Below are 11,925 nucleotides of genomic sequence, written 5' to 3' on the forward strand. Positions count from 1 at the left end.
TGAATCATTTTAGCAAGCCTTGGAGAAGGCTGAACGTAAATGATACTAAGCAACAGTCAGGATTTCAAAATGGAAAATAGGCCAAGGTGTTAATTATAAAGATGTCCCTTAAATTAAATATTGATCAATTTTCAAGTCAATGTTTAAGAGGCAGCTGGAGCGGAGCATGGCCAGGATTTTTCAGGAGATGCAAGAAAACTACGTCTCGAATTTGTCAGCTCTGGAAGCGCACCACTGTGCTGATGCAGGGACCCCCTGTCCCTGGGGGCGGGAAGAGGGACGGCTGCCCAAGCGAGGCTGTTTTGGGCAGCACAGGCAGAGAAATCCCACACAGGGATGTGGGGTGAGCATCCCTGCAAAGGGCCAGGGGGAAAATGGTGCGTTGGCAGAGCCGCCATCCCTCCAGGGCTCTCTTCCATGCCCGTGTCCTCCCGTGCCACCCTTCGGCAAAGCCATACCTCTTCACCGCTGTTGAAGTGGCCGGCGGGCAGGCAGGCAGGGACGGGCAGGTGCAGGCAGGCACAGGCTGCTGCCACCCCTGCCTGCTCAGGCAGGAGGAACTTGACACTAATCCCGCCGGCAGTGACAAAGGGATGGGGATCTCACCCTTCATCCTGCCCAATCCCAGTGTTTCGGGGGGCTTGGAGCCTGCCCCTCCTCTTCCCCACCTTGCACCGAGCCAGGGGGAGCTGGATGTTCACCCCAGCCCCCAAACCCAGACCCCCACACTTGTTCATACCTGAATCCCAGCGTCGCTCGGGATTTTAACTTTGGGTGTATATGTGGATGTCTATATATTCAGGTACTATGTATATTTTAGGTATATATAATGAGCATATCTGGCTATAAATGTGATTTGTCAGTATATATCTATTTCCTCCATGTATATGTATATCAGCTGCTGGGTTCACTGGAGGGGGAATTCATTTGGGGTTTCCATGCTGCTAAGACTCTTTAAAAAGGAAAAGAAAAAAAAAAAAAACAAAACACCCACGAACATTGGAATCAAAATGAAGTTGCTTTTCGGGCCGTGAATTGCAGAAATAACTGAGCTGGAGCTGCAGTGGGGTCTTTGCAGAAGGACCAGCCTCCGTCCCTTCGAAGGGAACGTCCGTGCCCTATTTTTCCATCTCTCTGCCCGACTTCCCCCTGGCTCGAGTGCTGCTGGGGAGGAATCCTGCAGCTCACGCTCCCATGGCCTCGGACCTGCCTCTTATCTCCCACCCCGTAGCATCTTCTCTTCTCCAGGACATGTCCTTCTGATGGTCACCTTGCGCAGAGGAGGCTTTGATCAGCATGGGGCTGCTCTCCCGGCGTGCCGTTGTCCCATCTTGTGTCCCTTCTTCCTCCCAGCTGGGGCTTCGTATCCGTAAGAATGTGAATATTGGATCAAATACACTTGCAAGAGCAGCGGCTCCAAGACCTGCTAAAGCTGGGGCTGTTGATGACCCCCAGGCTCCCAAGCTGATGCTCAGCAGCACGGTGGTCCCAGGGGACTCGGATGTCCCCCAGCCGCACTGCTGGAGCTCCCCAGGTTTCGTTCCCTGGGGATTTCTTTGCTTTTACTTTGTGGATGAACCAAAGAGAAAGGGGAGTGCCTGGCCCTTCAGCAAGGCTGCAGCACCTCCATCTTCAGGCCCCAATCTGCTGGTGTCTGTAAGGTGACAGAAAAATAATGAATTTTGGGGAAACAAGCCCTGGTCACCCGGGGAATGTAAGCTCCTGGGAGAGCGTGATCAGCTCCATGCAATGCTTGGTAGATCCTGTGTCCTCAAATTCAAGGAAAACCACAAAATTTTGCAAAATGCATTAAAGATCCTCATAACATACCGGCACGTTTCTGTGTCTGCAAACCATGCTGCGCTCCCCACCCATTGCCCTCGCACCGGGGAAGTGCCCGGGGTTTTTGCTGCACTGCTTCTCCCCCCTGCACACACCAACCCCTGTCCCCACCCCAAAAGGGCACTTTTACTGTCACTTAACCCTTTTTATATTAAAACCAAGAGAAATTCATCTCCTGGCTGGCTGGTGTGGTGTCTTTGGGCAAGGTGGGGAGGGTTTCTGGGCGTGATGGCTTGATCTGTCTGGGGATGGGGTGTTTAGATGAGTCTGAGCTCTGAGCAGAGCTAGAGGAATTTAAAAAAAACCCCAAAAACTGGAAAGAAAGAGGGAGAGGGGAGGGAGCTCCTGATTTTTCTCTCCATAGGAGCCAGGACAATGCTCTCACTCCCAGCTCGGGAGGAGCGGGATGTCAAGCGTGGCTGGATGGATCCCAGGGGCATCGGTATTACCATCGTGTCCTGAAATCGGGAGCGGATGAAGGGAAGGGGCCGCGGATGGGGGATCGGCCCTGCCGAGGCTCCGACATCGCCGCATCCCCACCAGGTCCGGGCGAGCGCCTGCCACGGCACCGCGCCAAGGAAAACACCGGCAACCCGATCCCTTCCCCACGGCGGCGGGGGCCCGGTGTTTATCCTGGAAGCGAAGCTGGCCGAACCGGGGGGCCCGAGCCGACAGCAGATTCCATCGTCCTCCCGCTTTTCCCTTGGCCGCATGGCGCTGGTGCTGGGAGCCGTGTTGCTGGCGGCGAGCGCCGCGGTCCCACCGGCGCTGCCGGCTCCCCGCGACCTGGCTCGTTCGGTGCTGGAGACCCACGGGCAGGAGCTGAGGCTGCTCAAACTGCTGGGAGTCACCAGGACGGTAGGAGAGGGGTGGGCGATACGGTGGGTGCAGCTGGGTGTCCCCAGCTCGGGCACCCATCCCGGTGAGGACCCCTTTCTCCGCCGGCGTTGGGAAGCCACCGACGGCTCCGTCCTTTTCCCCCCCCGGCAGATATTCGACTGGGGCACCCATTTCAGCATCAACTTCACCGCCCGGCAGCCCGCCTGCCCCAAAAACCTCCCTGACCGCCGCGGTGCCGGCTGCCAAGCCTGGCCGGGCAGGGTAAGCGTGGAACCGGGTTGTGTCCCCCCCCCCCAAAACATGGGAGGGGACAGAAAGGTGTCCCCGATATGCTCAGGGTCGCTACGTCCCCCAGGTACAGCGGTGCACGGCCCAGGTCTCCGTCTTCGCCTTCCTGCCCGACGTGCCACTGTCGATGGTGGAGTGCGGCCAGGAGCCGGTGAGGGGGACGGTGGTGGGGACGTGTGTGTGTGTGTCCCCACTCACTTTGGGGACATTTTTTGGCCACAGGGTGAAGCCCACCTTTATTTCTCCCCCCAGCAGCCTGGCAGCAGCACCCAGTCCCACTCTCCCAGTGCCCCACGAGCCTTCGGCACCAACCCAGGTCACCCATCATCATCGTCATCGTCCTCACGGCCACCCCAGCGTCCTCGGACCCCCACTGGCGCGTCCCTCCAGGGGACATCCCGCCGCCCCCTGTCCCCAACAGAGCTGGAATAAAGATATTTTCGGGGTCTTACGTGTGCATGGGTGACATAGGTTGGGGGGCGGGGGGGGCACCCCCCAGCGTTGGGTAACAGGGATGGGGCAAGCCTGGGGTTGTGCAAACCCGGGGGGGCACCAACCTGACACGGGCAACGTTCCCGGTGTCACCCTCATCCCTGCGGGTCCCTGCGCTGCCCCGTCCCCCCCCAGGGGCTTGCGGTCCCACAATTCCCCCCCCCCATGCCCAGCCAAGGGGCTCCCGGGCTGGGGGACACCCCGGGCAGCGGGGCTGTGTCCCCGAGGGGAACCAGAGATGCCACCATCTGCATGCGGGAGATGATCAGGACCCTTCAGGACCCCTGCCTTGCCTTGTCCCCCCCCCAAAAAAACTGCCACTCTGTGGGTTGGTGCCAGGCGTTTCCGGAGGGGGGAGCCGAGCCCCAGGGCGGGTTCCCCAACATCTTGTGGGGGATAAAAGGGGATACGGTGGGTGGCCGTGGGGACAAGGATGCCGAGCTCCTGGGTGCTGGTGCTGGCGGTGCTGGGGGGGGCCTGCGCCCTCCCCGCCCCGGCCCCCCTCACCTACACCCAGGTGCTGGCTCAGGCCATTGACTCCTTCAACCAGCGCCCCGAGGTGCAGAACGTCTTCAGGATGCTCAGCGCCGACCCCGAGCCCACCCCGGTGAGTGCTGCCCACCCGTGACCCCCACCCACCCCACTCGTGTCCCCCACCCACCCACTCGTGATCCCGCAGGGTGTCGACCTGAGCACGCTGCGGGGACTCAACTTCACCATAATGGAGACGGAGTGCGTCTCGGGCGCCCGGGTGAACCCCGACGACTGCGACTTCAAGGAGAACGGGGTGAGGATGAGGATGGAGCCGGGGGGGGGGGGGGGGGAAGAAAAGACACCAAGGGTCCCGGGTGTCCTCACCCGGGGTGACGCTGGGTGTCGTGTCCCCCCCCTCCCAGGTCATCAAGGAGTGCACAGGGCCGGTGCTGTTCCTGCAGAGCTCCCCCGAAATCGACCTGCGCTGCACCGATGCCTCCTCCGACGTGAGTGGGAAAAGGGGGGGGTCAGCACCCACCCGTGACACCCACTGACCGTGGATGGGGGCACCCACGGGTGGGGTGTTGGCGTCCTTCCTCCTGCCCTGTGTCTTGGGGTCCACTGCCTTCAAAAGGGACACCCCCCCATGGCTCAATCCTGCCACGGAGTCTCCAGCCTGAGGGTGGTGGAGAGTGGGATAGGGAGGGGGGGTGGTGGGGGTCCTGGGGGTGGGGTCCTGCGTGCGGGGTCCTGTGAGTGTCCTGGGAGCCGGGACCAGGGTGTGAGGTCCCAGGTATGGGGTCCCCGGTGCGGGTTCTGGGTGGGGGTTCCTGGGTGTGGAGACCTGGGTGCAGGGTCCCAGGTGTGGGGTCCCTGGGTAGGTTCCTCAGTGGGGTCCCACGTGTGCGGTCCCTGGGTGGGTTCCTCGGTGGGGTCCTGGGTGTGGGGTCCCTGGGTGGGTTCCTCGGTGGGGTTCCAAGTGTGGGGAACTGGGTGCAGGATCCTGGGTGTCGGGTCCCTGGTACGGGCTCCTGAGCGTGGGGTACTGGGTGGGGGGGGTCCCACAAGAGTCCCAGATGCAACGATCCTGGCTATGGGGTCCTGGGTAGGGTCCCGGTTGTGGGGTCCCGAGCAGCATCCCCCCCCCCAACCCCAGTGACCCCGTTGTCCCTCCGACAGCCGGTTCTTATCCAGCGGGGCCGGTTCGGGCGCTTCCTGAGCAGAATCCGGCGCATTCGGCCCAGGATCAACTTCGACATTCGGGCTAGGGGCTCCATCCGCTTGGGGTGAACGAATAAAGGGGCCCTTCGCGGCCGGCGTGCGTGAGCGGGGCTCCTCGCTGCCTCCCGGCATTCAGGGATGGGGGGAAACTGAGGCAGACAGGGAGGGGGCACAGGCAGGAGCCGGGCGGGCTCCTCTCCCCACATCATTTGCCATCCCTGTCTGCGACTCCACATCCCACCCACACACCAGCAATGCCCCCATCTTGGGGATCAAGGGCTTGGCCCCGAGGGGACATGGGGTCGGCACTGGAGACAGGGCCCAGCTTTGCGCTGGGGAGCCCCCAGGGTATATCCCCCCTCCCAAAAAAAAGAAGTCATTCACATCCTGCCCCCCATCATTCCCACGGCGTCATTGTCCCCACGGTGTTTCATCCCCCCATACTGGTGGTGTTGGCAGAGGGAGGGGGCGTGGGTGGGGGGCACCGGGGCTGTGTGTCCCCCAGGGAGCTGCAAGAGAAGAGGCAGGGGGAGTTCAGCTCCCGAGGGACCCCCATGACGCAGCCCTGCCCGGGGGGGTCCCCAGGCTGCACAAGTGAGTCAGTACCGACCCCAGATGTGCCACCAGGGCCATCACCAGTGGTTTGGGATAGAGATGTTGGAACACAGGGTTGGGGTGCATGGGGACCCCCACGCCCCATGAGTGGCCAGCCCGGGGTCGTGGCTGCAGCCCCAGCTCCAGTGGCCCTGTGGGACCCTGAGGATGTCCCTTCCTGTCCCCTCCACCCCCACAATGGGCCAACGTTCCCACACGCTTGTGCCCCAAGCGCACCCCCGTGGGGACCCCGCAGCGGGCACAGGCTCCCCAGGGGACCCTCTAGTCCCCAGGGTGTCTCGGGGAGCAGTGAGGGACCCAGTCCCAGGGGCACGAGTCCCCGCACGAGGCCGGTGCCAGGATGAGGACCCGGGGAGCCAGCGGTGCCCAACCCAGGGGGCTGACCCCGATCTCCCCACCCCAGGACCCTCCTCCATCAGCATCTCCCCCATCCCATCCACCACATCCCCAGTCGCCAGTGGGTGACAGCAGCAGGAGAAGGCAACAGCTGGGCCGGGAAGCAGCTTTATTTGGGGAGGGGGGTGTCAAGGGGGGGGTCCCCAAGGTGGAAGCCCCTCGAGGGGGTCTCATTTCCTCACAATGACCTTGAAGAAGTTGATGCCGGCAGCCACCATCTTGATGGCCACCCTCAGCAGCGGCCAGAAGCGCTTGACACGGATGGGCTGCAGGGAGAGGAGGCATCATGGAGGGGGGGTAACCATGGGGATCCCCCCCACCCAACTCACCCCTCCAGACCCTGGGGTTGCACCCTGCAGTGTGTGTCCCATCCCCTGGGACCCCCCCAACTCACATTGACGGTGGAGTCCACGCAGACGACATCGAGCACGAGGTGGCTGCCGCGCTGCGGCACGGGCACAGAGCAGACCTTGATGACCTGCGGAGAGTGGGGGGCTGAGCGTGGGGACACACGGGTGGGACCGTCCCCAGGCTGGGGGAGCCCCCGCCATGAGACACCCCCCCCCATTGGCTCTCACCCCGTCCTCCTTGAACTCACAAGCGTCAAGACAGGCGCCCGAGCGCGACGGGCACTGCGTCTCCGTGATGGTGAAGTTGAGGTGCTGCAGGGAGCTGAGCTGGACGTCCTGCGGTGACACGGGGATGGGGATGGGGACAGGGTGAGGACACCCACCAGGGAGAGATGGCATCCATCACCGGCTGCCCAGAGCCAGCCCAGACAGGGGGAGCATCCCCCTGCATCCCACCCTACACCCCAAACCGTGTCCCCCCACCATGCGTAGGTTCTGGCACCACCACCCCCCAGGTCCCCATAGGGACACCGGGTGACCCAGCGGTGTCCCCAAGGTGGTGGCACTCACCGGGGTGGGCTCGGGGTCGGTGCTGAGCATCCTGAAGACGTTCTGCACCTCGGGGCGCTGGTTGAAGGAGTCAATGGCCTGAGCCAGCACCTGGGTGTAGGTGAGGGGGGCCGGGGCGGGGAGGGCGCAGGCCCCCCCCAGCACCGCCAGCACCAGCACCCAGGAGCTCGGCATCCTTGTCCCCACGGCCACCCACCGTATCCCCTTTTATCCCCCACAAGATGTTGGGGAACCCGCCCCGGGGCTCGGCTCCCCCCTCCAGAAACGCCTGGCCCCAACCCACAGAGTGGCAGGGTTTTTTGGGGGGCAACACACATGGCATCGGGGGGTCCTGATCATCTCCCACATGCAGATGGTGGCATCTCTGGTTCCCCTCGGGGACACGGCCCCGCTCCCTGGGGTGTCCCCCAGCCCGGGAGCCCCTTGGCTGGGCATGGGGAGGGTTGTGGGACCACAAGCCCCCAGGGACCATCCCCGCTCCCCGGTGGGGCACGGGGGGGGACAGGGCAGCGCAGGGACCCGCAGGGATGAGGGTGACACCGGGAACGTTGCAGGGATGTTTATTGCAAGCAGAATGCCCGGGCAGGGGGCACGGGGGGGGGAGGGGGGGACACGGCGTCGCCCGCTCAGGGTTTGGTTTTTTTGAGGTCGAGCTTGTCGCGGATCCAGATCTTGGTGCACTGGAAGAAGCCCCTGAAACGTTCCTTGATCCTGGCAAACAAGTCTGAGAGCCTGGATGTCTGGATACGGCCGAACTGGGAGGGGAAGAAGCGGCGTCGAACCTCGGGGAGATGGGGCGGGAGGGGGAGGTGTGACCCCTGTGGGGACGTGCCCCACGGCAGCCAGCGAGGGGAGCGGGTGACAAAGCCAGGGGATGCGTTGGGGACGGTGCCATTTTGGGCACCTCCTTACCGTGGTGGGCACCTTGTCGCAGGAGAGCTCGACCACGGGCTGCTGCTGCTCGAGGAAGACAAAGCCCTGGCACCAACTCACCGCCTGCAGGGAAGCAGAGGGTGGGACATGGGGAAGACGAGGCCGAGAAGAGCCCTGACCCTCCCCACTCCCCGTGCCTCAGTTTCCCCATCGGCTGCTCCCCAGTTCCCTGTTGGGGACAGCAGCAGGCAGCCCTGCAGGACAAAGTCTCACCCCGAGCCAGCGGCTCTTGCAGGTGGCAGTGGCCATCCCCGGAGCCCGGCACGAGGTCTCCTCGACAGTGAAGCTCAGCTCCTGCCGCTGCCGCAGGTCCCCGGGCTGGGAGAAGGGACAGGACATGTCAGGGACCTACGGCACTGCCATCCCCAACGCCCAGCCCCAAATGGACTGGATCCAGCCTGGAGCTGGGCCAGACTCAGCCCCCCAACTTGGGTGGGCTCCATCCCTGCAAGGGATCAGACCCAGCCCCAAAACGGGCCAGATTCAGCCCTGAGAAAGGTCAGATCCTGCACCGCCCGGGCCCGGTGCTGCTCTCAGGATGGAGGAGCTCAGCGCTCACCCAGCCGGGCCGGGGATAGGCTTGCCGGAGCTGCAAGACATAAGGACTGACGGCCCTCATGTTGAGCAGCTCCACGGCCGCCGAGACGGCATCCCCGTAGCTCACGGCCCAGACCCCCGGCGAGGACGGCGCGATGGATCCTTCCAACCCCGGTGTGGATCCATCCGGCCCCGGCGTGGTGGCTCTGGCCAGCCCCAGCAGCAGCAGCAGCAGCAGCGGCGGCGGCAGCAGCGGCACCGCTCGGCACGGCCTCATCCTGCCTCCTGCCACCTGCCGTGCCAGGGAGCCCTTTTATAGGAGCTGGTCCCGATGTGCCGGCGTCACCGTCATGGGCGTTCCCATGGGTTGACTCTTGCTTCTGTGCCAACGGGAAATTCCTGGTGGGCCAAATCTGGCCGGGAGCCAAGTCCGTCCCTCTTTGGTCCCCAGGCCACCGGAGAAGGGGTCCCAGCACCGGAGATGGGTGCTGCTGGCCTCCTCTGGGGCTTGGCAGAAGAAAGGTCACAGGGTTTGGGGTCCCCCTGCCATGGGGGTCCCCGTGGAAGGGCACTGGGTGCCTGGGACGGGTGACAGCGAGGACAGCAGTGATATCGAGTCACAATGTGACCATGGAGGGTGCTGGCCGCAGGCACCACGAGCCACCCCACCAGGGCAAGGTGCACCCCAAGGTGACCACCAAAGAGCCAGCCTGGGTTTGATGGGGACATAGGGTGACACCACGTTGGGTTTTCTTGCTCCTGTTGGATAAAGAAGCCACCCTGCCCCACGGCCGGGGCTTTCCAGCCCCCCAAGGTGTTTTATGGTTGGGCGGAGCGGTGGAGACATCTGTCCCTCACAGCAAACAAGGTGGGTTTGACCAAACACCAGCCCCAGGAGCAGTCACCCTCTCCGAGGCCAAGCAGGAACCTCCAGGACGTCAAGGAACCCTGCCCAGAAGATGACCGTCCGTTCAACCTCTGTCTGCACTGCCATGCGCAGTGAGGGGAAGCCCAAAGCCACCCAACAGGTTCAGAGCTCCTAGCTGGTGGAGGCTGTTAAGTACATTCTCCCAGCGGCTTGTAAATCAAGCGAGGACAAGCGTGCCCGGGTCAGAGCTAGTGGGTGGCATCTGGGAAGTCCCCAGGGATGGATGCGGTCAATCACAGACCCATAGGACAGCCCTGGAAAGATCCAGGTGCAACCAGGTCCAACCTTCCGTGGAGAAAGGACCCTCGATGGGATTATCTTGCACCCCATCCAGGTTCATCTTGAGAACCTCCAGCCATGGGGACTCCACCGCGTCCCTGGGGAGGTTCTTCCAGGGAATGACTGGTCTCACTATACAACCTAAGCTGAGATGAAACCTCTCCCAGTACCCATTGCCCCTTGTCTTCTCCACGTGGCTCCTTAAAAGCTGCCACCCTTTGAATACTGGACACCTGTGATGAGGTTCACCCTGAGCCTTCTCCTCTCCAGAGAGAAGAGACCCAACTCCTTCAGTCTTTCCTCCTAGAGCAGGTTCTCCAGCCCTTTGACCATTGTCCTGGCCCTCCTTGGGACCCTCTCCAGTCTGTCTGCGTCCTTCTTGACTTGTGGGGACCAGAACTGGACACACCACTCCAGGGGTGGCCTGGAGGATGGCTTCCTGGGCCAGGCGACTGAGAAGCCAACGAGGAGAGGTGCTCCACTGGACCTCCCGCTTACGAACAAGGATGAGCTGGCTGGAGATGAGAAGGTTGGGGGCTGTGGTGACCATGAGACAGTGAAGCTCAAGAACCTGAGAGGGGGAAGCTGGGCAGAAAGCAGGATCACCACACTGGCCACTTCTAGAGAGCAGAATTTGGCCTTTTCAGGAACCTGCCTGGAAGAATCCCATGGGATACAGCCCTGGAGAAAAGAAGGGTTCAGAAGAGCTGGTTGATTTCCAAAGATCATCTTCTCCAAGCCAAACAATGGGCCATCCTGACAGGCAGGAGATGAAGAGAGGTGGCCAACGGTCTGCATGGATGAGCAAGGAGATCCTGACTGAGCTCAAGGACAAGAGGGACGTGTACAAGAGGTGGAAGCACAGACAGGTGATGTGGGAGGAAGATGCAGACACTGCCCAAGGTGCAGGGTTGGGTTTAAGCAAGCCAAAGCCCACCAGGAGGGGTTGTACCCCACAAGAAGGCGGTTGGGAACCATCAGCATGGACTGAAAATGGGCTCAAAGGCCAGACCCAGCGGGTGATGATCAGCAGCACAAGGTCCAGATGGAGGCTGGTCACTGGTGGTGTTCCCCAGAGGTCCATACTGGGTCCAGTCTTGTTTCACAACTTCATTAATGATCGGAATGATGGGGCAGGGTGTACCCTCAGCAGGTTTGTAGATGACACCCAGCTGGGAGGAGTGGTTGATGCACCAGAAGGTCATGCTGCTGTCCAGAGGGACCTCAACCAGGTGGAGAAATAGGGCAGCAGGAACCTCATGGGGTTCAACAAGGAGAAGTGCCATGTCCTGCACCAGGGGAAGAACAACCCCAGACAGCAGGACATGCTGGGGAGACACCCAGCAGCTCGTCAGAGAAGGCCTTGGGAGTCTTGGTGGACACCAAGGTGACCGTGAGCCAACACAGGAACCGGTTGCTGAGAGGGGCTGTCTTGGAGATACCCAAAACTCAACCAGACGTGGCCCTGGGCAACCTGCTGTGGCTGAGCCAGCTCTCGGCAGAGTCCCTGCCAGCCCCTTCACGCTTCCTCAACTTGAGACAAGCTTTTGAGGAACACAAATCCCTTCCAAATTCTTCAATCCCTTCCAAATCCCTCAATTCCTTCCAAACCCCTTCCAAATCCCTTCCAAATTCTTCAATTCCTTCCAAATTCTTCAATTATGCAGAAAATTGGATTCAGGTGGGACACCGGGCACCAGCGGTCCTTGCCAGGACTCCTGCCCCTCTGCAACACAATGCCAAGGTGAGCAAAGCCAACTGCCTTTTATTGGAGCCAAAATCTTTCCAGATATGAGAAGGGAACATCCAGCCGAGCAGCACCCACATCCTGTAGGGAGACAGCGCCCAAAGCGAGAGTCCCACGGGAGGGTGCACCAGGCCTCCAGAGGAAATTTTTTGCTCCATTTTTCCTGCAGCTCATACTCGCAACCTAACAGCAACCAAAACCAGTATGGAGACCTCTAAATATTATTTTTAAGCGTCCTGTGTAAACCTTGAGCAGGCTTGCCCCTTTCGAAATAGACACGAAATCCTGCAAGGCCATTTTTGGAACAAAAAGGGAAAATTTGGCGAGTTTTAGTCAGGTAACGCCATGTTCACGCAGCTACACATTTCACATTCACGCAGCTACATGCATTTCACAAGCCAACTCCCCACCGC

The 11,925-nt window shown here is 61.5% G+C and overlaps 4 protein-coding genes across 6 annotated transcripts; 2 read left to right on the forward strand and 2 right to left on the reverse strand.

The window, feature by feature from the left end:
• The first annotated feature begins 394 nt into the window (after positions 1-394).
• On the forward strand, positions 395-3,437 carry LOC138684492 (uncharacterized). 3 transcript variants are annotated; one of them, XM_069778416.1, is made up of 4 exons: positions 395-2,700; positions 2,833-2,943; positions 3,038-3,121; positions 3,193-3,437. In XM_069778416.1, exons 1-4 carry the CDS (start codon positions 2,317-2,319, stop codon positions 3,400-3,402), a joined length of 789 nt encoding a protein of 262 aa, XP_069634517.1. In that variant the 5' UTR covers positions 395-2,316; the 3' UTR covers positions 3,403-3,437. The 3 variants fall into 3 exon arrangements, with proteins under 3 accessions (XP_069634517.1, XP_069634519.1, XP_069634518.1); XM_069778418.1 differs by having other exon boundaries at positions 2,038-2,700; positions 3,226-3,437; XM_069778417.1 differs by having other exon boundaries at positions 2,103-2,700; positions 3,223-3,437.
• Positions 3,438-3,769: 332 nt separating this feature from the next.
• Positions 3,770-5,262, forward strand: LOC138688569 (cathelicidin-2-like). Its single transcript, XM_069800149.1, has 4 exons — positions 3,770-4,069; positions 4,142-4,249; positions 4,359-4,442; positions 5,116-5,262. The coding sequence occupies exons 1-4, from the start codon at positions 3,896-3,898 to the stop codon at positions 5,224-5,226; spliced, it is 477 nt and encodes a 158-aa protein (XP_069656250.1). The 5' UTR covers positions 3,770-3,895; the 3' UTR covers positions 5,227-5,262.
• An 836-nt stretch (positions 5,263-6,098) lies between these two features.
• LOC138688572 (cathelicidin-3-like) lies at positions 6,099-7,276 on the reverse strand. Its single transcript, XM_069800162.1, has 4 exons — positions 7,089-7,276; positions 6,747-6,854; positions 6,563-6,646; positions 6,099-6,434 (listed from the first exon to the last, which is right to left on the reverse strand). Exons 1-4 carry the CDS (start codon positions 7,260-7,262, stop codon positions 6,339-6,341), a joined length of 462 nt encoding a protein of 153 aa, XP_069656263.1. The 5' UTR covers positions 7,263-7,276; the 3' UTR covers positions 6,099-6,338.
• A 438-nt stretch (positions 7,277-7,714) lies between these two features.
• Positions 7,715-9,755, reverse strand: LOC138688573 (cathelicidin-B1-like). The gene is made up of 4 exons (XM_069800175.1): positions 8,581-9,755; positions 8,235-8,339; positions 8,001-8,084; positions 7,715-7,843 (listed from the first exon to the last, which is right to left on the reverse strand). Exons 1-4 carry the CDS (start codon positions 8,833-8,835, stop codon positions 7,715-7,717), a joined length of 573 nt encoding a protein of 190 aa, XP_069656276.1. The 5' UTR covers positions 8,836-9,755.
• Between the last annotated feature and the right edge of the window lie 2,170 nt (positions 9,756-11,925).

The sequence above is a fragment of the Haliaeetus albicilla genome, chromosome 2 (assembly GCF_947461875.1).
Source record: "Haliaeetus albicilla chromosome 2, bHalAlb1.1, whole genome shotgun sequence".
Classification (NCBI taxonomy): domain Eukaryota; kingdom Metazoa; phylum Chordata; class Aves; order Accipitriformes; family Accipitridae; genus Haliaeetus; species Haliaeetus albicilla.

Coding starts and splice junctions, on each gene's coding strand:
- LOC138684492 (XM_069778416.1), top strand. CDS start 2,317: ATGAAGGGAAGGGGCCGCGGATGGGGGATCGGCCCTGCCGAGGCTCCG. Junction 2,701..2,832: donor TGCTGGGAGTCACCAGGACG/GTAGGAGAGGGG, acceptor CCCCCCCGGCAG/ATATTCGACTGGGGCACCCA. Junction 2,944..3,037: donor GCCAAGCCTGGCCGGGCAGG/GTAAGCGTGGAA, acceptor TACGTCCCCCAG/GTACAGCGGTGCACGGCCCA.
- LOC138688569 (XM_069800149.1), top strand. CDS start 3,896: ATGCCGAGCTCCTGGGTGCTGGTGCTGGCGGTGCTGGGGGGGGCCTGC. Junction 4,070..4,141: donor CCGACCCCGAGCCCACCCCG/GTGAGTGCTGCC, acceptor GTGATCCCGCAG/GGTGTCGACCTGAGCACGCT. Junction 4,250..4,358: donor GCGACTTCAAGGAGAACGGG/GTGAGGATGAGG, acceptor CCCCCCTCCCAG/GTCATCAAGGAGTGCACAGG.
- LOC138688572 (XM_069800162.1), bottom strand. CDS start 7,262: ATGCCGAGCTCCTGGGTGCTGGTGCTGGCGGTGCTGGGGGGGGCCTGC. Junction 6,855..7,088: donor CCGACCCCGAGCCCACCCCG/GTGAGTGCCACC, acceptor GTGTCACCGCAG/GACGTCCAGCTCAGCTCCCT. Junction 6,435..6,562: donor GCGTGGACTCCACCGTCAAT/GTGAGTTGGGGG, acceptor CTCTCCCTGCAG/CCCATCCGTGTCAAGCGCTT.
- LOC138688573 (XM_069800175.1), bottom strand. CDS start 8,835: ATGAGGCCGTGCCGAGCGGTGCCGCTGCTGCCGCCGCCGCTGCTGCTG. Junction 8,340..8,580: donor CCTATCCCCGGCCCGGCTGG/GTGAGCGCTGAG, acceptor CCCTTCTCCCAG/CCCGGGGACCTGCGGCAGCG. Junction 8,085..8,234: donor GCAAGAGCCGCTGGCTCGGG/GTGAGACTTTGT, acceptor GCTTCCCTGCAG/GCGGTGAGTTGGTGCCAGGG.